General features: G+C 47.6%; 1 protein-coding gene across 1 annotated transcript in view; it reads left to right on the forward strand.

The window, feature by feature from the left end:
- The window catches only part of LOC119377749 (sphingomyelin phosphodiesterase-like), a gene marked incomplete at its 3' end in the record, with an annotated part of 205134 nt that overhangs the window by 98239 nt on the left and 81573 nt on the right, over positions 1–25322 (forward strand). The window contains 1 exon segment of the mRNA XM_049411645.1: positions 2887–2997. Coding sequence (XP_049267602.1) covers positions 2887–2997 — 111 coding nt within the window.

Raw genomic sequence — 25322 nt, forward strand, 5'->3', positions numbered from 1 at the left:
AGGCCTTCACCAAGTCTAGTACGGAGAACACGTGGCAGCCATGAATGCGATGGGCGAAGTCCTGTATGTGGTGGACGGGGTACCTGTCCGGGATGGTGCGTGCGTTGAGGGCACGGTAGTCCCCACAGGGCCGCCAGCCTTCGGTCTTCTTTGGAACAAGGTGAAGTGGCGAGGCCCATGGGACCGTCAGAGCGGCGGGCGATTCCTTCGCAGAGCGTGGCCTCGAACTCTGCTTTTGCTATGCGCATGCGGTCCGGGGCATGGCGACGAACGCGGCAGAAAATCGGGGGGCCTGAAGTGGTCCTGATGTAGTGCACAGTGGTATGCTGCACTTTGCGTGGCAGTCCGCTGGGGCGCGTCAATCCGGGAAATTCGGCGAGGATGGCGTGGTATGGCGAATGATTGTCAACATGAGTACCTTGATGCTTGGCTGTTGGGCGGTCGTTCGCTGACCTGGTGTGGAATGTCCCGTTGTTGCGTCGATGACGAGGTCGTTGCGGCAGTCCGGAAGGAGGTTTTAGTGGGCCAGGAAGTCTGAGCCGATGAGCTCGGCGACGTCGGCGATGACAAAGTTCCAGTGAAGGTCACGGCCTAAGTTTCTGAGCTGGATGTGCAGGCGGAGCGAGCCGTACGTCTTGATTGTGGAGCGTTTTGCCGCACTGAGCTCGAAAGATGTAGGCGGACGAGGACCTTGAAGGTGGGATCGCGGGTAGCAGCAAATGTCGGAACAGCTGTCGACAAGGACCGCTGCTTCGTGATTTCGTCAGTCACGAAGATGCGACGGCCTCTGGGTTGGCAGCTTGCGGCCGTCTCTACAAGCTGCCGTTGGCGTTTTCCGCATGCCCAGCAGAACAGGGTGGTCGACACTGCCGTGCTCTGTCCCCGAAGCGTCGGTGGTAGTAACACGGGCGGCCGTTGTTATCGGGTTCCCGCGACGAAGTAGTGTTACGGACGCGGCTTTGCGAGTGGCAGCGCTGGTGCATCGGAAGACCTTCACCCAGGCGTTGCTGAATGAAGGTGAGCTGCCGGTCGGTTGTCGTTTTACGGCGTGCAGCTCGGTGGTGTTTAGCGGTGCGGCGACAGCCTGGATTGTGGGGGACAACTGCGGCAAGGAGACCTCGATCACGCAATCAGCGACCTCGGCAAGTTGGTCGAGAGGTAGCGTCAGCTGAGCCCGCAGAATTGCCTGAACGTGCAGTGGAAGTCGTTGGAGCCAGAGTGATCGCAGGAAAGATTCCTGGACTTCTATGTTACCCGCGACAGCACGCATGTGGCGGAGTAACTGCGAAGGTTTGCGCTCGGCAAGTTCTGCGGACTGAAGTTGTCGCACTTTCTGGTCTTCCGAGAGTGACAGCCGGCGGATGAGTTCGCTCTTGAGGTATTCGTACAAGTTGGCCGTTGGTGGGTTGGCGAGGATGTCACGGACCTGGTTGGCGTAGCGGGCGTCCAGGTGGGCGACGACGTAGTCGTAGTGGGTCCGGTCTTGTGTAATGCGCGCCAGGGAGAACTGGGCCTCGACTTGGGCGAACCATACCTGGGGCGAGTCCGCCCAAAATGGCGGAAGCTTGACAGTGACACGCCAGACGTCCAGGTCGGCAGTGGCCGCAGTGGTAGCAGCATCTGCGTTGACAGCGATCGTCGGAACGAAGCTTTGGGGGGCGTTGTCCACAAGAAGCTGTGCAGAATCGTCGGGCGAATGCGGTCCATTTGCATGCGCTGCTGCTGTTGCTGAAGTTGCTATTGAATTTGTTCCACTTGCTGCCGAAGAGCGGCAAGGGCTTGCGGGTCGGCCATAGTGGTGCGGTTTGTTCAGTTTCCGGGTCACCAGATGTGGGATGCCGTGTCGATGGAAGGACGCGTCCCAACACAAAACGTAACAACTGTTTATTAACCAGGTAGCAGCAGCGGGGCGAGCATACCGACGCTGCGCCCGGTCGGGTAGCGAAGGAATGATCTGTTCCGAGCTTGGCAGCTTGGCTTTATAGCCACCGTCGGTGACGTAAGCCTCCGGTGACGCTGCGGTGGCGGTGTCCCTATGAGGCGTGGTGTAGCATGCAGCTGTGTCACGCCCTCCTAGATAGTGACGAGGCGGAGGCTGCGCTGGTTTGTGCGCACTGTGTCGCCACAGGTTCATCTGATTCCTGTGCCCGTGTGCGCAGACGTTCAATGCGAAACTGCCGTACGGCAGGGCGACCGAAAACGGCGGATGTTGCCTCTTTGAAAGCGGACCAGTTCTCCGGCTCAAGTTCGTGGTCCATATACCTTAGCTTCGCCAGTTAGCGAGGTCAAAGTTCACAGTTTCAACTTAGCAGCGTCATCCCACCTGTTGGGTCCACCAACGTTTTAGCAGGACGACAGTCCTCGACGTTCTGGTCGTCCGTGCCCGCTAATATCGGGGGGTGTCTCTGGCGAACCGGACCGGGGGCAAACAGCGGCTGCGAGTCTGTTGGGCAGCGTCAGCTTGCATGGTCGACGGCAGCGTGCGGGATCGGAGTTCCAGGGCGCAGGTGATGTGGGTGCCCGGTACGAGCCACCAAATGTAAAGATGCTTATTGGGCGAGCCTAACAAACAGGCGGTAGATCAGAAAAGGACACAGGGAGAAGATGGTGGGGTTCGAGCGTCTATCTCATGGTGACTTCCTCTCTTAGTGATCGTTCAGCCCGTGATGCCATGGTCTTCATTCCTTCACTATAATGGCAACATTTTCATTCAAGATTTCATCGTCAAGCCGTTGCAACGTTCTGGGTAGTATATTTCCTAACGATAGCACCATCGGTGATTGTTCCCGCAGCATTGCTGCTGTTTAGTATAGTGGTTGCGTGTCTTGCCAAAAGAGCACACAACTGCATGTTGCATAATTCATGAATTTGTGCATGGCCTCGCAGCTTCCCTATACCAGCAGTGAAGGGCAACCGGTCTGTGGATTGGCTCTACACAGCTCTGGCTTCACAGTGGTCCCAGTGGCTGCCTCCATCAGCCACCTTGACTATGAAAAGGTGATATGTGAACATAACAGTTGGGCCGCATCTTACGCTCTGTAACGCTTAAAGGCGAATGGCTGCTTCGCACTTAGTGAAGTATTAAGTCTTACAACCATACTTCGTGGAACACATAACGAATTGCAGCGTGAGAGATTAAATTACCTTGATGTGTGCTCAGTAGATTGCACTGTTCGTTCTTACCAGAAGGTTTCTCTACCTCAGGTGGTGTTGCATGACCTCCGAGATTGGTGCACTTTCCACCAATCGACGATGTCGCGTGATGACGTGTTCATACGATGTCACGATCACGCTACAAATTTGCTCGGTCTGTGATGTCATTATGACGTCATCACATAATTTGCCTGCAGTATTTCACTTAAGGCGCCGCTCAGCGAGACAAATGAGGCTTTCGTCTTAACGAGTATCTATGAGCAGGTAGGTTGCGGATGGGAATTGCTTGTTACAACCGGTTATAACTGGCGTGCGACTTTTATTTAGCTCGCCGTACGTGGGTGCATTGGACTGATTATAGTGTTCATTTTCGGAAAACTGGCATGAGCTCACTTGGAAATGCGCTGAATCTTGAAAGTTTTCATTGCCCACCAAATTTCGGCGTCCCTAATGTGTGTTGGACCTCTTTGATCTGATAGAGTAGCATACAGAACGAAGTGAATAACTTTGATGTCGGGCAAGACTGATTTGGGCGAGTTGGTACATGCTTAGCTGGGGAAGAACAGCGCAATTGGCCACGAGATCGAGCGGAGTCGCCGCCTAGCGGCTTCTGGCTGAACCGCGTCTAGTGTGGATTGCTCTGTGCGTCGTCTGCTAGCCCCGTTGTGTTTGCATGTGCGCGTACGTCATACAGATCCTCGAAAGGCGGTTTGTTCCGTTGCGTTAGTGCAAGTTTAACCGCTCGTACGTATGCCTAACGGGATGTAAAGAAGCATTTGGCCTTGATCGGCTGTATATGTACTGTAATAAGATCAGAGAGTGCACTTGTCGAGAGTGCTGTGTGTGGTCGTCGTACCCTCCGTCACGAGTCATATCAGTGTAGCTGGCGCTCTGTGGTTCAAGCGCATTGCAAGGTCCACTTGGCGTTGCCCTAAAGATGAGAAGTATTAAATCTCATTTGAATATAGCCTTTTAGCGGCGCGGTGGTAAAAAAAGGTACTTGAGCGTTGTGGTTAGGTGTTGTTTATACGTTACGCGACGAGCTTTAGTTGTGTACGGTCCCATGGTCTCTCTAGAGAGAAATATTTCTGTTAAGTCACGTCTGACACTTCGACACTTAAATTGTCCCCTAAAAAGAACAGAAAATGAAATGACACGGAAATCGCAAAACAGAGTTGCATTGCGCAATTTTAACTTGTGGCGAAACTTATACAAAACACCCGTGTACTTAAATTAACATGCGCGTTAAAGAGCGCTGATGGTCAAAATAATCCAAATGGCGTAGTTTACAATTATGTCGTAGTAATTTCACGCGAAGCCACATCTTTTTTTCTTTACATTATCTTGAGCGTTTGTGTTGCGTTGTTTAGATTGACAGAAGGCAGCGGACATTATTCGAATGAAAAAGGGTACTTTAGTCCCGTGAAATAACCGGACCTTTGTTCCATTAATGTCGTGCAAGTAATCATTCGAAGAAATTTCCGTGCTGTACAGTTACCTTAGTCTACTGTTACTGGAATAAAAAACAAGCGTGTGCGTGTTAAACGTCTCCGTAGCTGTAAAGCGCTGTCAGCCACGTAGCTTTCCTCAGTAAACCTATAAACTGTCCTACATTTCATGGAGAACTGAATAAGAAATGCGAATGAATATTTGAGCACGCAGTGCACAAAGTTCTCTTTCAACTCATCGTGCAGGAATACGGGCTTTCTTTTTGTTGAGGAGCATCCATATGAACAAGTAAATAGTTAATTTAGTCGCGCGATACAGTAGTGCGTAGTAGGTGGAACACAAGCTAAACATGTACAAAAAAACAACAAGAAAACGTCACCCATTGCGAAAACGCCGCCTGTCGCCGAAGGCGAGCAACCCGTTTGTTGGACCTCTAAGCCTTCCAACTGCGGCGTGGTTAACATCGAGCCAAAAACACGTCTTGCAAGATGAACCGCTTTAATGGAACTAGAAACAAAAGAAAAAAAGAGGGCGAGCCAGCGCTGCCACGTGAGCACGCGTCAGCTCGTGAGGAGCATCCATAATGATGATGTTTGGTCATCTGTAGACGAATGACGAAGAAAAGGAAGTCACAACAGTCTCCCGCCCGACAGATGACGTTAGTTGGCTTCCAACGGGTAAAGTAGCTGTACGGGCCGCTTCACAACAGAGCCGTCGGGCAAGCATAAAGAGCAGGTCCGACAATGCTGTCGCGTCCGCTGATCAGTTCTTCTATGCGGGCCAAACTCCACAGTTGCCTTGGAACTGTTTATCCCCGAGTAGAACTACGTTGCCTTTCTTCAAAGAGTCATTTCTTTTGGCTTGGTTGGATGTAAAGTTCCTGAGTTCATTAAGGTACTCTTTATACCAACGAGACCAAAATGCTTTCAAATCATCTTCTCGCTTGCTCCAAAGTTTCTTCAGTGCATCGTTGGTAGACTCGGTGTTGATTTTCAGTTCGTAATGTGGTAGCGTTGTCAGTCTCCTTCCAACGAGAAAATCTGCTGCAGATAGGGGGTATGGTTCATCCACGTCGTTGAACACGTAAGTCAAAGGTCGAGAATTCACCACGGCCTCCACTTCTGTTAGTAGAGTAACTAACTCTGTCCGACTGACAAGCCTTCGCCCAAGCATCTTCTTCAAGCAGGTTTTTACAGAACGAACGAGTCTTTCGTAGAACCCGCCCCACCAAGGAGCGCTCGGGCAAATGAATTTCCATTGGATCTTCGAGGAGGAAAAGAAGCGAGTACGTCGGGGTGTCTTATCGTTCGCCAAAGCTCTAGATCCTTGACGCTTTACGATGTTCGTGCGTTGTCGCTGTAGATAGTGTGACCAGAGGCCCCCCGTGATACGAATCTCCGCAGGGACGCAAAGAAAATTCACTGTGGTCAAGTCTTCAACCAGTTCCAGTGACAGCTCTTGTCACCGCGCACGTAAAAAGATCGATGGTAGGCTCGTGGGGATGCCCTTTGATGTTATGGCCCCGCAAAGTCAACTCCACTCACGACGGAGGGGCTTGAGTAGCACGATCCTGAGGCATACCAGGTGAAGATTGCCAACAGGTTTACTCTGTAGGCGTTGGCAGATGACACACCGTCTTCCCGTACACGGGCCAGCACGTATCAGACATTGCAAGCCATCTAGGTCCAAACCACCACAACTGCGACTGGCTCAGTTTGAGTGCAGACAAGCCTCGAGTGAGCAAATCGGCGGGGTTTTCTTTTCCAGGACAAAATCGCCATCTGGTATCTCAGTCAAAGTTCTGATTTCTTGCGTCCGGTTCGCACAACCCTTCCAGGTACGGGATCCTTGTTAATCCAGCAAAGTGTAATCTGGGAATCGGACCAAAAAGTTGCTTCACCAATCCCAAGGTCGCAATTCTTCACGACGTAGGCGTACATTCGGGCTGCAAGCAATGCTGCCATCAATTCCAGCTCGCTAGAGTGACCGTCTTTAACGGCGCAACTCTGGTCTTTGCCATCAGTAGCATAGTCCGAATGGTGCCACTGTAGTCTGCCGTACGAAGGTAGGCTGCAGCCCCGTATGCCGACTCGCTTGCCTCAGAAAAGATGTGGAGTGCTGCCTTTTGGTACGGGCCTTCTCCGCCGGCTGCTAGGAACCTTGGAATACTGAGGTCACTAAGCATGGTTACCTCCGTGCTCCATTTCATCCAGACAGCAGATAATTTGGGTGGCAATGTCTCATCCCAGTCGAGGTTTTCCTTCCATAGATCTTGTAAGAAGATTTTCGCCCGTACTAAGAAGGTGAAAGAAACCCGAAAGGTCGTAGATCCTTGCAACAGCCTGAAGCACAAAGCGTTTTGTAATACGATGCTCCTGTATGAACTGGAGGATATCCTGGGGCTTGAACGAAAAGGTATCCGTCTTCTTGTTCCAATGAAGTCCCAGTACTTTCAGAGGTCCAGAAGGTGAGCAAAGAGATTTTTCTTGTGAAGTGATTCCTTGTTCGAAGGCGGCTGATACTAGAGGATCGTTGCTGGCCCACTTGCGAATGTTCATGGAAGCTTGCGTGAAGATCTCACTTATTTCTTTGTGCATCTGGATAGCTTCTTCAGCTGTGTCGGCTCCAATCAGAAGATCGTCCATACATATGGAGCTTTGCAATCGCCGAGCTGTCACAGGATAGAGGGTTTCTACGGACCTGAAATGGTGTTTCAATGTAGCAGTCAGTAAGAAAGGACTTGAAGTAGCTCCGAAGGGCACTCTAGTCATTCTCCAAACTTCTATTTCCGGCATTGGGCTGTTCACTTGTGGGGAAGTTTTGAACCACAAAAAGCGGAGCGCATCTCTGTCTGGTTCTCTCAGGCCAATCTGTAGGAACGCCTTCTCGACATCGGCATTCATCGCTACCTTGTAGCGTCGGAAACGAAGCAGTAGGGTCACTACGTCAGGATTTAGATTTGGGCCAGCTTCCAGGTTATCATTCAAGGACTTTGAACCAGATTCGTGAGAGGATGCGTCGAATACGATGCGTACCTTCGTAGTAGATCGGTCCTCTCGTACAGCTCGATGTGGCATATAATACAGGGGTCCAAGTGGATGCTCTTCTGTTTCCGGTACTCTTTCAGCAGATCCTTCATCGAGGTACAGTCTAATAGTCTCATAGTATCTTTTCAAGAGCTCGCTGTCCTTGTCAGGTTTTTTCATCAAACTATGCAGACGTTTGGTTGCAACTGCATAGTTCTCTGCCAGGTCGACCCTTTCCTTCCACGGTAGCGCGACTTCGTACCGATTGTCTTTCTTCTTGATGTTGTTCTCGAATTTTCCAGCACTGAATCGGCGACCTTCGTTTCTTCGTGTTCGGCCTTGATCCCGATACTTTCAAGATCCCAAAACCGAGTCAGAAGTTTCGAGATGTCTTCCTCTGTCACCGTGGCTCGAAGGACTACGACACTGGCACTCTGTATTACGTTGGTTGTAGCAGACAACGGGCCTTGAACAGTCCAGCCCAGTCTTGTCTCGACAGCTTTCAGCTTTTCGTGCACAGGCTTCACGGTACCAGTTACTAAATCCCAATAATAGTCTGAACCAATTAGGACCGCAACCTGTTTGTCTTCAACTCCTTGCAGAGAGAGAGCTTGCGTATCCAATTGCATCTTGTTCATTTCTCTCAAAACGTTTTCTTCTGGTACCGGAATGCATTCACTGCATATTGTGTCCACCACCATCGATTGAAATCGGAATTTTCTCTTTCGCAGGGAGAATCGATACTCGCACCCTCTGCATGGTTTTCCGCGCGTTTTCACCACCACCGAACACGCCTACGGTCAACGTCTCCTCTTCTATTACTTCGCAGCCAAGTCTTTGGGAAGTTTTCGCCGTAATGAAGCTCCGCTGACTTCCGCCATCGAAAAGGACTCGGTAGCGACCAGATGTTTTGGTTCCTGATATGGTGGCCGTCAGAGTCTGCAGCATTACGACTGAGCTTGGCTGCTTGGAGATTAGATTGACCGATGCCGATAGCACCTTCTCCTTGTCGCTTCTGATCTCTTCCGATGCGCAAACGGATGTTGCGTGCCTTCTCGCACACTTTCCACATTTCAGCCGGCTTCTGCAATCTTTCGCCAAATGGCCCTGCTTTAGACAACGGAAGCATCTTCCGGCTTTGGTAAGCATCTCCTTTTTGAGCGAGAGGCTGATCTCCTTTTTATCACAAACTTCAGCAGCATGCTTTTCGGATCGGCAAAACAGGCACTTCTGCGGACTACTAGCTGAGCTTTGTAGAGCAGCTGTCGTGGAAACGTCTCGTGGATGGCTGGGCTTTAATCCTCCTTTCTCTTGTGCGACGACTTCTGTGTATCTCTTGTTCGGCCACAGCTTCCCGACAAGTCAGTTGAAGGTCGAAGAATTCCAAAAGCTTTGAAGCTCGTTATCTTCTGCATTCGAAGAAGCTGCAGCTGATGATGATGCCTTGCGCGCCTCGTGAAACCGAAGTACCATGTCAGTCGGGAGAACTCTTAACAGGATTTCTCGCAGCATGGTGCAATAAGTTGTCGAGTTCGTGCCAAGCGCCTTGAGGCTTCGAATATGAACCTGTACTTTGTCGTACAGTTCCTCAGCTGATGGACGTCTGCTTATGATGACACCGGTTTGAGATCCAGCAAACCTTGTAGATGATCTTGAACGATGATCTGTTTATCTCCAAAACGTTTCTTTAAAATTTCAATGGCGTCTGCATAGCACTCTTCCGTAGCTTGCAATCCCGATATAGCTGAGGCGGCTGCTCCGGTCACCAGACTGCTCAAGTAGTTGAACTTGTCAGCTGTGCTCAGCTCGCTGTTGTCGTGAACTGCTGATGTAAACTGGGTCCAAAATCGCGGCCACTGTCTGCGGTTCCCGTCAAATTTTAGGAGTTCTAGCTGCGGAAGCTTGCTCTTGCCGGAAGGTAACGGGTGAACGTTAGTAGGGCGTGGGGTTTGAGGCGACAGACATTCATTCAGTTTGACGCGTAGGTTCGCTGTCAGGGTAACAACCTTGTCACGGTATTTTCCAGCGTCTAACGTTTCGCTGTCTAACAGGTCGTCTGGCGTCTCTTCGAAAATCGCCTCATCAACTTTTTCTATCTGTCCGTAAAAGGAGCTGATTCGATCGAGGAGTACACTTACAGTAGCTTTCGTGACCTCTCGATTCTCTCGCAAGTTGCCTTCCGCCTCGGCCAACAGGACATCGAGTTGAGACCGCAGGCTGTTGCGTCGTCTAAGCTGTCGTTCCATTCTGTCGCACGCAGTCGGGGAATCTCGCCGAGGTCGCAGGCGCCGCGTCTTCTTAGCTGTCGCGGCTCCGTGCGTCGATGATGTCAGCGGTGTCTAAAGGTCCCGGGTTTTCGGCACCATGTGTTGGACCTCTAAGCCTTCCAACTGCGGCGTGGTTAACATCGAGCCAAAACACGTCTTGCAAGATGAACCGCTTTAATGGAACTAGAAACAAAAGAAAAAAAGAGGGCGAGCCAGCGCTGCCACGTGAGCACGCGTCAGCTCGTGAGGAGCATCTATAATGATGATGTTTGGTCATCTGTAGACGAATGACGAAGAAAAGGAAGTCACAACACCGTTCGTTGGCAGAATGCGCTTCTCTCACAACTAATCGTAACGTTCGGCGCGCTTCGTGCATTATTTCGGGAATGAAGAGCGCACATATTAGCACAAAGCTGCAGTCAACGCATTTTGTTTGCCGGAAATCGGGTCACATCGCTCACAACGAAGCGCTGTTGCGCACGATTGTATACGCGCCGACAACCACCTATCCACACTATCGCGGCGACGGTGTTGCCACCTGTAGCCCGATCTCGCGGGGAATAAAGGATGATGATGCAGATACACAGTAGACTAGATGACAGCTGAACTTACAACTGACATCTTTATTGCACCTACCGCTCGTTTTTACAGCGCATCAAACCGAGCACGTCATTCCAATCAAACTACCAACAAAAGCAGGTATGCAAACTACATTTTCAGTGACACCTAACACGTGTACATGACTGAAACCGTGCGCACGCATCTTCCACACTCAGATAAAATGAACAAAAGTGACAAACCTATAAACCAGTTCCTAACAAGGATGCGCAAGCAACAGAAGAAAACCGACAAAAAAGCACAAAAAATAACAACAAACAATCAATATTCCTTTTTAGGCGCAGGCTCACTTACCGCGATAACAGTGATTGAGAGTGAGTTGATGGAAAGTTAGAGGATGACCAACAAAAAAAAAACGGTAAAGGAAATGATTGATATGAAACATTTAAGATATTGAATCTCAGCGTCAGTGAGCAAAATAGATGGCTTGCTGATGCAAGTGTCTCCTGCTTCCCTGATAAAAAACGCTTCCACGATTTCACGTTCTGTTTTGCCGTTTGCCTTCTTTAAAAAATATGTGTTCTCAAAAGTGGGCGCACATCTGCACTGTTTGCAATGCTCTGTCAGAGAGCTTCCCGTTTTGTTACGCACATTCATGTTGTGTTCCTTCGCTCTCTCATTAAAACACCTTCCGGTCTGCCCTATATACTGGTGTCCACACGCAACGGGTATCGTGTAAACCACGTTGCAAACGCATCGTGTGTAGCGCGTTCTGTGCTTCGTAGTGCATTGCCATCATGAATCTTTATTTGCCATCGCACATAATTTAGAGAGCTTTCAGGGTGAAGAAAACACTACTTCAATGTTGTGTTTGGACGCTATTTTCTTATGTTGTGGGACACCCCGTGAATATATGGAATCACATGGACGCTTTTTGTTTACTTCTCTGCTGCAGTGCTGCGTTCTGGTCGTTTAATTTTCTGCAGCAGCACTTCACAAACACTTGAAATTACCATCGAGGGATAGCCAGCTTCCTTGAGCCAGGCAATTTGATTGCGAAAGCTGGCTGACATAACACGAATCGTGACTTAGTTAAAGGGACACTAAAGGCAAATAACAATTTATTGAGAGTGAAAGCTCAATGTATGACAACGTCTAAAACGGCAATATTATCAAGCAGTGCCCTACTTACCGAGAAATTAGCTGAATGTATCACACGATAGCGCCGCGAGTGGGACATTTTGGAAGTGACCCCGATGACGTGTGAGAGTCTGAATAGGATTAATCGCTAGTAATCAAACTAGCTGCATAAAAAGAACCTTCCGTGCATCAAGAGAGTAATAATGCACCATGTTCGTTTCTGTTTGATCATCGAAAAAAGGAACCTCTTTGGCGTTGGCATGGACGGCGCGCTGGTTTGAAAAGTTCCGTTTTCGACGAACTGCGCTTCGCCCCGGCGTGTGTATCCGAAACATATACCCTAGGATGGCTGGGGCCCATACTGCGCCGCTATTGGCTGCAGATGGTCAAGTGATCTATGCGCGCTTCCGGTATATTTTCTTTTGTTTTCGTTTGTTTAAGCAACATGGTGGCGTCCATGTTCTAGTTTGTCTTGCGCTGCCGCACTGAAGCCGTGCCGCGTAGAGAGGACGCCGAAATGTTTGGGCTTTTAGCTAACAAGCGCCCATACGCGGCTGCGCGGATCGTTTTACGATAGACGAAGTGGTGATCAACATTATCCTGGAGTGTGCACACGGCATCGCCCCTTTGAGTGTGCTTTGTAACGCGATCTTGTGTTATTTCTCGAGGGGTTCTCCCTCATTTGCCATTGGATACCTTCGAATGTGGGTATTGTTGAGAATGAAGACACCGATCACCTCGCTTCGAGTTGTGCCCATAACAAATGTGACTGCCTGTTTCACACAATCGCTGTCAATTGGGCTTGTTGGTTCACGATCATGATGTTTGACAACGCTCTTCTGCTGATCCGCCGACATCTTCTAAAGCAGCACCCGACCAGCGTGTAGCAAGCGATTGTTCCCTCCCCGTATTCGTAGTCGTGGATTGCCTCGTCGTGACAGAGCCCTCTTATATAACTAAGAGCCGCCAAGAACGTGTAGACAGTCCGTCATGTACGTTGCGTGGCTCCTGTGAAACACCTAGAGCACATAATTTTTAGTGTCCCGCATTCGTTATGCAGCGAGCACTGCTCATCAAGGACTATGAACTATTGGTCTTAAGTGAACGAAACTTGATGATTACCCGTTCCCGGGAGGTTTTGTGCTCGGCGTGACCAGGCCCATCGAGCCCTACTAACTGCCTTAAAACAATACCGATTTGGCCTCCCCATGTGGCTTCTTATTTGTGTTGACGTCTGTGTTATTTTTTTTCATCTTTGTTGAACCAGGGCGTAGCCAAGGGGAGTTGGGGGGGTTCAAACCCCCGAAATTTTCAATTTGCTTGCGTATATAGGCACGCACACATACAAACGCACGCACGAACATACATAAAGTTGGTTGAACCCCCCCCCCGAAAAAATTTCTGGCTATGCCCCTGTTTGTTTCCCCCCTGTCTTCGTTTCCTCTGTTTCCCCCTTCCCGTTCAAGGAGCAGGCAGGCGTTTTGCCCCTTTAGGTGCAGTTGTCAGCCTGTTCCCTCTCTATTTCCCTGTGTCTTCGTGTTTTCTATGCATTAAAATAATAATAAATAAAATAACAATAATATATAATATAATAATAATAATAATAATATAATAATAATAAATATAATAATAATCAATCCTTATTTACGTGCCGAGGAAAACCGTAAGGTCTTCGTGCAGGCGCACGCAAAAAAAATAAAAATAAACAATACAGTACAGACAGTCTTCAGAAATAAAAAGAGCATAACACGTAGACAAAGAGAAATTGAAACAAAGGGAGGAGTAAAATAAGACAACACGAAATATTGAAGGGGAATAAAAAATTAGATTGCATATACAACTATGCGGAAAGACGAAAAAGACTGTACGTTGTGCCTACAATTCAAACAGTGCAAATCTCGGATAAAAACAATGATTTGGACTATAAAACTCAAGATCAAAAAATAACATTATAGAGACTTTGTATCTGTGAACGGTAGAGTGTTGGAAGAAGCTAGGCGGTAACATGAACGGTCTGTTCTCTCTGGTTAACTTACGCTGAATTCGAAAATTTACACAATTGAGAAGTACAGGGCAGGATATGATACCGTGGACTAGCTTGTAAAGAAATAAGAGAGCAGAACGATTCGTCGGCTGCGAAGTGATGGCAGGGATAATATTTCAGCAGTATTTGAACGAGATCCAGAGTCATTCATTTTAGCAAGCGATGGTTATATATGCTGAGGCATTTTTTTTCTGGACTCGTTCAATGGTGTTACCGCTGGATTGGAGCAATGCCATTCCATACACGGATGCATACTCAAGTTGTGGACACATACTGCCGCGTAAAATTTGTGGAGGCATGGAGACCTGAATTCTCGAGATATTCTACAAACACATCCGAGAGAACGAAGGCCCCGCATAGCAGCACGCTTAACGTGAGCAGAAAAGTTTAACGCGCTGTCAACAACAACGCCAAGATCACTGATCTCATAAACCTTGCATAAGGACACAGAATTCACAGAGTGTTGAAATGACACGCTAGATGTTTTGCGAGTGATAGACATGAATTTTGTCTTCGAGGTATTCAAAGAAAGGTTATTACCGTTGCACCATTCGGAAAAAGAGCGCAATTATGACTGCAGCAAGCGACAGTCGTTAACTGAATGAATTTCCCTAAAAATCTTGATTTCATCGGCATACAAGAGGAAGGAAGAATTACGAATGGCGAAAGAAACCTCATTAACGTAAATTAAAAATAGGAGTGGGCCTAATGCCAACCTTGAGGGGCCCCACTAGTCACTTTATACAAAGAAGACGTTTGGCCATTTATCTATTGAGCAGATAGCTCTGCAGGAGATTCACAACCGACAAATCAACATCAAAGTGCGGAAGTTTGACCATAATCAATGTGTAGCTGACAACGTCAAAAGCCTTGCTCAGGTCACAGTAGATTACGTCAACCTGTCCTCTCTGAGAAATAGGTTTGGATATCTGCGTCATGAAACTAGCAAGATTTGTGGTAGTTGAGCGGCCAGCGAGAAAACCATGTTGATCAGAAATTAATGAGTTTTTCACACTAAAAGACAATATGTTGAAGAGCCAGCTCGAAGATCTTTGCGGCACATAGTAGAGAAATCGGGCGATAATTAGAAGCATCAGTTTTAGAGCCCGACTTAAATACTGGAAAAACACGCGCAGGTTTCCACATGCTAGCAAATGTGGAAGTGTCCAGGCAGTTATTAAATATCGTAGTCAGTACTGGGACAAATATACTGCCTTAAGCTTTAAGTAGGCGGAGGGGATGCCATCTGGGCCACATGATAAGGATGGTTTTAAGGGCTTAATGCATTCGCAGATAAGATTTTGATCCAGCGACAAAGCACTTGATGAGCTAACTGCCTTGGGCTGTTGTCCGATATCAGTGCTAGAGTCTTAGGCCTTATAAACGGATGAGAAATGCGTGGTAAAACAGTGAGCGACGGCACGCACTTCTAGCCTATTTCAGTCCAGTAGTATGAAGGACTCATCGGTTTTGCTAGACCGTTTACGTACATACTTCCAAAACCCAGCCAGCCTGTCAGAGGCGCCTTTTTCTAAGAATTCGATGTACGAACTATGGTCCCGTTATGTACGCGTTTAGAGAGAGTTCGAAAAAAGCGGAGCTCTTCCTTCCACTCGCTGGATCGAGAACATTTAGATTTCCTGTGCGCGATCTTTATGCTTCAGTGCACTGATAAGTTCAGATGAGAACCAGTGGGGATATTTACGTTGTTTAGGTATATATTGTGGAATAAAATTACGCATGCTGCTCTGTACAAGCCCCGTAAACCGATCAACCTGGTCATCAACATTTGGTTTGTCAGTAACCTGTGACCACTCAACGATGGACAAGTAATGATTAGAGACCGGATTTAGGCAAATGCCTATTTTGTCCTTGCGTTCCTATCGTGCCACTTTGATATCTGAGCATTAATTAGAGTTCAAGAAGGGCTTTTATAGTGTTTTTATAGTGGCTATCAATGCCTCTTTTTGGGGTTCGTGCCTAAATGCCTATTATTGCCTATAAATGCCTATTTTTAACAACGGTGCCTATATGAGCACTATTAGCCTCAAATTTCGCTTTCGAGTGCAGTTTTTAAATTTTTTTATTTATTTATTACAATACTGCGCGGTCTGATCTTCAGACCTTAGGCAGGAGTGGGTACAAGTAAATAAAAAGAAATAATTACAATAAACACTTATGAGGCATTGCGGCAATAATAACAAAGCCCCTGTTAGCGAATACATGAAGAGAAATGCCACAACTGAACATCAATAAAAAACATTGAATTAAAATAATAGGAAAAAAAGCTATATATATATATATCAAAACAACAAAGGGTTTCTAGGTCCGATGAAATATTCACAGAAACATCAAACAGACGCGCGTGCGAAAGGCTGAGTGCCCCGAGCGAAACGTTAATAAAGTTGCTTCGCACGCGCGTCTGTTTGATGTTTCTGTATGTATATATATACACACACATACAACAAACTCATACAAGCAAAGCAGCAACATATTGAAAAAACCAGTGAAAACATGGATGCAAAAACATATGGAAAAACTGAGTGTCAGGGAAAGACATTTGGAAAAAAAGCGTCGGGGTTTATGTAAAACTACGTCAGAGGTATTTATTATGGATTGAAGGGCCTGTAGATATGATGATAGCGACTGACATTCCACCACAGTTGAGGGGAGGGAATTCCATTTGGTTGCCGTTCTCGGGAAAAAAGAATACTGGAACATGTTAGTGTGACTACAAAACTCGGCTACTTTTTTAGTATGGCGGGACCGAGTAGACCGGCGGTGAGCGTCTTTTAGATATGTATCATTTTTTATACCTAGCTGCCCATGATAAAGGAGATTAAGAGTTTCATTCGCTCGCGGTATCGACGAATTGCTAATTTCGCGAGCTCAGCCGCTTCTAGAACAGATGTTACTGATGCCTCCAAGCTATACTTGTTAAAGATAAACCTAACTGATTTCCTCTGTATTTTTTATAATATTGAAATGTTTCTTTTTGTGTATGAATTCCACACAGGTGCATAGTATTCCAGGAGTGGCCGATTAAACGTTTTATAGGCTAATAGTTTAACTTCTGCTGGAGACTTACTCAAACGCCTCCTTAATATCGAGTTTTTTCATCGCCTTCCCATGTACGTAGTCAATGTGGGGTGTGTTCCAATACTCACCGTAGACGGCTAAATACAGCTAAGTGGACAGCGGCCATCTTAAGTCCCATTCCAATTCTCACGTAGCCGGCAAAATAGACAGCTTCGAGAAAGACAAGAACGATGCAGGCTACTTTGCTGTCCAAACAAGATGGCGGCTCAGCGAACTGCTCGGATAGCTCGGATCTCGCCGGTATGGTCGTCTGTACACCAGTAGGCGCTTTTCCAGGCACTCAATGTAAGCTACGTTAATTTTTTCATAAGTTTGAACACGAAATAGGCTAAAGAAAGAACATTTACGTTTGTTTTTCTTAGCTTTCTCTTCTCGACGCGAGGTGGCATCACCGTCGCGTAGACGTCTTCTAGACGCGTTCCATTTCTCGGGCAATATGGGCTCGATGCTGTCTTCTAAGCTGTCAGCGTAGACTGTCTACGATGCTGTCCAGAATCGGAACACAGCCGTGGTCGTTCCATCTGAGATCGTGAGAGATGATGACTCCCAGATACTTATAGTTAGTTACTACTGCAAGAGGTTCATTACCAAACAGTAAGGAAACGTTATAGGGTTCTTTTTGCAACTGATTGTCATTCCCACAGTTTCTTTTTCTTTATGGTCATTTGCCAGTTGTGCACCATGTTTGAATTAGGTCCAAAGATTTAATTAATGTAACCTGGTCATGGGGTGTGGTAATTTCGGGTATATAATACAGTCATCAGCAAAAAGCCTTATTTTAACGGGAACGTTCGGAACGATGTCATTCATGTTACGAGAAAAAATAGGGGACCAAGAACAGACTCTTGCGGGATACATGAAAGGACTGAAATGGCGCATGTAGTTACGTTGTTCGTGTTACCGTTATTCGGGTTACCGGGCAATATAGACCTTTTAAAACTCTATGGGGTTCAACCTAGCCCTCTAGTTCCATCAACTTCTGGGAAAACAACTGCTAGCAGCAGGGAACCTGAATGCAAACATTAGAACGTTTAACTGCGCAAGTTGGTGTGATGATGGAAGCCCGTCTCAGCGTCTGCAGGGGAATGGAGGAAAATAAAGATGGGAATCAGAAAGAAGAAGAGGAGAGTGGCGTCCATTGCCGTTGACGCGACGGGTGGCTTGTACAACCGGTTGTCCAGTCACGTGTCAACAAGGAAGTCAAGAACAGCCTTGAAGACCTGGGTGTGGTGGTGGGCAGGGAACAGGAGGTCCCTCTGTGCAGCCGCGGGAAGGTGGAGAACGAATGCGAAACCGTGGAGTGCCGTCAGGGGAAAGGATGGTTTAGATCAAAATAAGTAAAAATTTAATACGCACGCGGTTTTGTTTTCTTTGTAATTTATTTCTGAAAAAGCCACTCACGAGGTCACATAAGAAAGTAGTTAGACACTGGAAGTTGTAGCGTGCCTAATGAGCACTGCGTCGCACAGCTAGAACTGCACCAAAAAGGCGCCAAGCGTTGTTGGGGCATCGGAACGACGCGGGAATGTCGAGATCACGAATGCATGCGAAATTGAGGCAGATTAATCTGGCATCTCTCTGCAATTAGAAGTAAAAACAAAAAGAAAAAAATTGGCGAAGCTTGCACTAAGCCGGGCAAGCTGGACCATTCTGACTTCTCTGGTTGCTTCTAGGTTGTTTCTAGGCCTTAGCTAGGTGATGCAGGTTGTTTCTAGGTTGCTTCTAGGTCGTTGCAACGCTTTAGCTAGGTGACACTGGGTTGTTCTACGTTGATACTCAGCGTAGAGAGGTTCGAGCTAAACCGTACAGACACGACACGGATGTCCAAACTCCCGAGGCAGAACCTCGCGCTGAAACCAAGCGTTCGCACCTCTCATAGATCTACGGGCACGTCGTCGTTGACGTAGGCCTTCCATCGCGTCGGGGTTATCTCGCAGCCGCCGTTGCCTTTCCCGTTCCCTAGCATGCTCTCGTTGTACGTACTCGGGGTCTTCGGCTCGCCGCCATCGCTTCTCAGCCATTTGTTGGGCTAAATGTTGCCTTCTTCCTCTTTAGTTGACCTGTAATGAGTAGTGGGATTTACCCACTTTCTGTGGCACATACCCGTTCATGATGATGATTGCTTTCTGAGAGGCCACACAGTGGCACACACCCGTTTGATGACGACAGTTTTCTTCTTCGTTTTTGGTAGACCAGTGCTGTTTAGTGGATTTACCCAATTTCTGTGCCACATACCGTTTATGATGGTGACAGTTTTCTGATAGGCCTTGGCACATACCCGTTTTCTCGTAGGCCACACATTACGCCTAGCCTTAACAGTTTCGCTGTTAAAACGCGCACAAATTTCGTTTCAGGGTTTTATTATTTCTCTCAGCTCTCAGTCATTCATTCAAGCAACAGATTAAACAAATTACAGGTGTCGACTCGAATACTTCTCGCAGCGTCATGTGCTATTTAGCGACGTGAGAGACTCAGAGCATCAATGTCTACGTAGGTGAGCGACGTAGAGAGAGAGAGGTTAAGTGAAAGGCAGGGAGGTTAACCAGAAGTTTTTCGGTTTGCTACCCTGCATTTGGGAAGGGGTAAGTGGGATATAAAGGTAAGGAAGGAAAAAAGTAAAAAGAGATAAATTAAAAAACACACACACTCAAGCGTGGGAGCAAAATACTCGTTTATCGAGGTCGGTTGAGCGGAGAAACTTCAGTAGCGCCTTCGTCGCTTTCTGGTTGGAAGCTAGAATGTTCCGGCACTCCGAAATTGATTGTTCAGAAAGCGGCTGGTCATCGAGGCGTGCTAGCGTTGCTGAGAGCTGTTGTCTTTAGGATCAATAGTGAGTACAATCACACAGGACGTGCGCAATGGTTTCTCGCTGACACAGTGAGCACAGGCAGTACTGTCTGCCATTCCGATTCGGTAAGCAAGAGCACAGGTAACTACGCAGGACCACTCATTGTTGTACGACAGCCCCTCCATCTTGGGGCCGCGCCTACGAGAAGGGCAACGGCGTTCAGTTTGAAACTTTCCGTCTTTCCACGTCTTTCCGCGGCGCGTATAGCGTTGCAAACCTTGGTAGGCGTGATCGCGAGCGCCCAGAGCATGGATTACACTTGTCAGCGCGACATGCTCAAAGCTGGTTAGGGTGCTTTTGGGGTGTTCACCAACAGGGAAGAATTTACCCTATGCGATTAGCCCCGGCCCATACGAGGCATCCCTTCCCTCTGGTCTTTTAGCGGTCTGGGTATCTGCTCCTGTGCTGCCCTTCTCAGCCAAGCCGAAAAGAAAAAGACCCAGGAGTGTGTTGATTTTACGGTGGGCGCTTGACTCACCATGCTAGACAATAAAAGGAGAGACCGTGTTCTGCGAACCGTGCGGGAAAAGGGACAATTGCATCGCTATGTTGAACCATTGGCGCCTTTGTGCCAACATCAACATTTCTGGCTTTCCTGTCGTAAATACAGGTCGGGCACATCTTTGTTTGAAATTATTTGAATTTATGTGAAAATTTATTGTGCCTATATTTAAGATTTTGGAGGCCCAAAACGGTGTTTTGCCTGCCTATTCTTGGCGCCTAAAACGCGCGTTTTTTAGTGCCTAAAATCCGGCCTCTAGTAATGATACACGCCCGTGTAATCACCTCGCTTGAAAACAAATATCGGAGATTTGTTTACGTAACTGCTGAAGCTCATTGTTTCGGCTGATGCGGATAATCTTACGTTAAGTGGTGGGTGGAGTTTGTCAGGAACAAGAGAGATGGAGCGGGAAACTTCAAGGGGTTGATCGTTTACACACACAGGTCTAAGACATTGCCACTGGAATTGACGACTGAGTTATGTTGCAGTAGGGAATTAAACGCCAGAAAGTCCAAGAGCAGGCTGCACTTTTTCTCTATGAAATGATTGTAATAAGAAAAGGTAAGCGTGCTCCAGTCAATTCCAGGTGCATTGAAATCCCCAAGAACAATAATTCTGTGCCCACTAGAGGTGTGCACGGGCTCCGGGTAGCCCGAAAGCCCGAGCCCGACCCGGCCCGCGCTCGGGCGGGCCGACGTATTTTCACCTCGGGCCCGGGCCGGGCTCGGGCTACTTGGAGTTTTATTGGGCCGGGCTCGGGCCCGGCGCGAAGCTCGACTCAAGCCCGAAATATAGAGAATGAGCAGGAATTGTTTTCGAGCACGCATACAGCGCCTTTTCCGCGACCGCCTTTTACCGCTTTTCCTTTCCATTCGCTACTTTAAACACAAGGGGAGCAGGTAAAGCACTGCCTCTGTTGCACTCCGACAAACAGAGAGGTAACATAACCTGAGATAGTGACGGCGCCACGCGACTGTTCGCGTTAGATTTAAGGCCAAATCCCATATGAAAAATGCACGCGACAGCGACGAGCGACCCGACATATATCGCCTTCGTGCAAGCTGAAGCTTGCATTGGCATACCCCATACCCGTGACGGCTTCGGCGAGCGAACTCCATTGTTGCTGGCACGAGGCCGTCTACTTGTAAATTGTAATCTGTGTAATAGAGACTGTTCGTCGTGCGTCGTTTGATCATATTTGATATGCTCAATAAAATGCCAAATTACCGAAAAACGATGCTTCGTTTTCGCAGCGAACCTTTAAAAAGCCGGGCCGGGCCGCGCCGGGCCCTGGACTGTGTTTTCGTACATCGGGCCGGGCCGGGTGGGCTCGCAGCCCTTTGCCGTCGGGCTCGGGCGGGCCTTCGACAAAGTCAGCGGGCCCGGGCCGGGCTCGGGCTTGGAAATACGGCCCGTGCACAGCTCTAGTGCCCACTATAAGATATCACAAGTTCAAAGGAAGACATGACATTATGAAACGAGGCTGGGGAAATGCTGGGCGGTAAATAGAAACAACCAATGAACAATTTTCACTGCGCTCAAGGTTGGTTTCTAGCCAGACGGATTCTTCGATAGTTTCTAGGTCTTTCTGTCTAACGGATTTCAGTGAATGGTCAATGGCCATCAGCATGCCACCGCCTTTCTGTTTGGTTTCACTGAAATCTGGGTCACTGCGGGAGGTGGTGTAGGTCAGGGGAAAAAATCAGATGAGGGAATTTCAGTGCCTAGCCAGGTTTCAGAAATAGCAATAATAGGAAAAGAAGACGAAAGAACATTAGAGAAGAACTCGCGTGTCTTGGTACGCAGACCACGAGCATTTTGGTAGAATATGTCTATGTTACACGGCACTTTCGATTCCAATCACTAGCTCAGAGGGATGAAGCATGTCATCGCGCAGCTCCCCACGAAATGGCTTGAAGAGGCATGCAAGGGGCCACATCGAAGGGTCATTCAGGCGTTGTAGTGTTCCCTTGTCGACTTCTATGTAGAACGAAGAATAGGACTGAAATTTGGTTTCATGTCGCCGGCAGAAGATGGGAGACAGATCCAATGAAACAATATGTTTTTTTTTATGTCAGCAGCAGCGGTGTCCGGGCTCCGCTTCGTAACAAAAATGGCCTTTGGCAGTTGTGGCCGTTGAGTTACAGATATATTCGATGTTATCATAACTCCAAATGAGGCGGGTTTCTTCTTTCTTTTCCCCTCAGTTACCGCTGCAGAAGAGGCTGTCGCAGGCATCACACTGCCACGCTCGGACGTGACTATGTCAGCTGGCGGCGAATTCGAAGGTGAAAGAGTTTTGGAGAGAGGTTGTTCGGAGCAGGCAGGTTGCTCGGAAGTCACTTATCGGTCAAAAATCACATCGCTGGGGGGATCACAGGTGCCTTCACTGCCACTCCGGCCGTGCGGCGTGTCAGCTCCTCACGCAGGAAGCGAACCTCTGCACGAAGGGAGGCGACCACGCGGGCTTGTTGTTCAACACCACGGGAGCCGCTCGTTTTCTTAGCGTAGTTGGGATACCTCGTTGCTGAGGAACGAGATTCCCTCCAACGCGTCGAGGAGAAGGCGGCGCAGCCCGGCGAGATCGCCACCCGGAGGGTACACGTGGAGAGGGAACCGGTTTGAGAGCTGCCGCAATGCTCATCGCTGCACGCCGCCGAGTTGTCTTCGCTAGGCTTACCAGCAGCACGGCTCAGATCACATAAATTGCAGCGAAATGAGCGCGACGAATTGACACGACGCAAGAAACACTATAACTTAATTTTGCTCGCGTATGAGTGTATTCTTATTTAGCTACGGTGGAAAAAAGAGAAAGAAAAGACAGGAGGCTCTTTGTGGATATTTTTAATTCTTTACAGCACGGCTCGATGCCGTTAAAATTAAATTTAGCACAATGGAAATGCAAAAAAACGGGTTTCGGGAATTGCGTTTTATAAATGATAAACTTCCAAGCTTCTGGTAAGTGTACCTCATTTTGAAAAAGGCAGGGAGCAAAGCATACTCTTTAATGTGAACTAATGTAATGTTAATGGGTTCTCTGCTGCGTTGTACTACTGAACATGTAATAGGACATGTTATGTACATGTCAGCATGTAATGCATCCGTCACAGTTAATAGAGCATGCAGAACCAAGTAGTAGCGCCAATTGATTGCCCATCAGGGCCCAAATATGAAGACCAAAAAAGAACATACGTTGAAGCGAAGTACGGTTAACAAACTTAACGACATGGTCAGTAAAAAAAAGCACGAGGAGAAAAAAGCAGAAGTCGATTCAAGAAATCATGAACTTGGAGAATATGCCCATATTTTCCAAACTCTCACCGTGGCACATTATAGTAGGAATATATTTACTGTAAGAAATATGCAAAGACAAAATATACAGCACCCCTAGAGCTATCCTCCACCCCCTGCCCTCCAGTAATTACACAAATGAATGATGCACATACCACCTGGATGCGCAGTACAGAAATAACGACATATGTCGTGAAATTTGAGCACTGACACTTCCTAATTAATGTAATGTTCAAAGTTCACTAATGACATTATAATGGCATGCAAAAGCCCCTCCCATCCTTAAAAAGTGTTTGTTTTCCCTTTGCACTTGTCTAACAAAAGAGTGCACTGTTTATTCTGAATCTCATCATTACCTGCCCAGCAGCACATATTTTATTAATGAGAAACCAAATGTCAGCTGGAACGTCTTCAACTTGTAAACCATTCTGCTATTTTCCTGTATATTATAATTTTACACTGACTGTGACTTTACATTCAATTGTATATTATGCCTAGTTTTTCATCAGGCTCGCTTATCACATCAGTAAGTAGATTGCTAGTACAGTACATTGTTTGCTAAGGCTCAATACTTCGGTAACGATCTCCTGTTTTATTAGCAAAAGTATAGCATATAACACGTTCTTGATGCAAGAAACAATATCTGTGAAGGTGCTTCAATGAGGTATTACCGACTCTTGTTACAAAATAGGTGCGTGTTTTCAAAGTAGGTTACAAGTTATGTGGACGCTACAGTACATTTGCTGGGAAAAATTGTGACATATTTTGAAGGAGATGGACAAGGATGGTTAACAGGTAACAGGCTCTTAATTGATTATAAGATGTGGCATTATTTGGCACTAGTCTATTTAATAGACATACGAGGGGCGTTCAATAAAGATTTCCCCTGACCCACTTCCTGAGGACGGAGAGCAACGAAACTTTGCAGATTTATACGTCCTTCTCTACATAGGTGCCACCCAGGGACACACACTTCTCCCATCTTTTTATGCAACTGTAAACACCTCGCTTGTAGAAGTCGACAGGTTGCTGCAAAAGCGATGTTGTAACTTCAGAAATCAGAGTCTCATCATCTGGAAAATGCTTGCCCTTCAAATATAACTTCAATGTTGGAAAGAGGTGAAAGTCCGATGGTGCGAGGTCGGGTGAATAAAGGGAATGCGGTAGAATTTCAAAGCCTCAGGAGCGTGCTTCCGTCAGGGCAACATGTGAGTTGTGAACTGGGGCATTGTCTTGCAGAAGGCGGACGCCTTTGGTGAGCATGCCACGTCTCTTGTTTTTGATGGTCTCTCGCAATTTCCGCAGCAGTGAAGCATAGTATGCCCCAGTAATCGTGGCACCCATTGCTAGGAAATCCATCAAGACTACTCCGTGCTGGTCCCAAAAGACTGTGAGCATGACATTGCCCGCCGAGGGCTGGGTGGGTGCCTTCTTTGGAGGCGGTGAGTCCAAGTGCTTCCATTGCATCGACTGCACTTTAGTCTACGTATCATAGTGACGGACCCAGCATTCATTCTGTGTAATCAGTCTGTTGAAAAAGGCCTGCTGGTGTCCATGGCACATGGTCAAAAGAGCCTGGGAGCATTCGACTCGTTCCTGCTTTTGGAAAGGTGTGAGCAGCCGGTGAACCCAGCGATCGGATACCTTACGCATACGAAGATGGTCCTGAATGATTTTAAATGCGAAGCATTTCTTAGCGAACCTCTGGCACTTTGAGCGTTTCTATCTACATATCTATCTATCTATCTATCTATCTATCTAGCCGCCTACGTCTGGGTGCTCTCATGATCGCCTCCTTAACTTGGTGTACACCAAAATTTGCATGGGAGAGTAAGAGGATTTGACGAATATGACTGCCGGGTCATGACATGAATAACGTTAAAATCTTGTCGCGTACGTCGTCAAACCCTTTCCACTAGACACGTGTGGCACATACCCGTTTACC

Source organism: Rhipicephalus sanguineus, unplaced genomic scaffold (genome assembly GCF_013339695.2).
Source record: "Rhipicephalus sanguineus isolate Rsan-2018 unplaced genomic scaffold, BIME_Rsan_1.4 Seq562, whole genome shotgun sequence".
Lineage (NCBI taxonomy): Eukaryota > Metazoa > Arthropoda > Arachnida > Ixodida > Ixodidae > Rhipicephalus > Rhipicephalus sanguineus.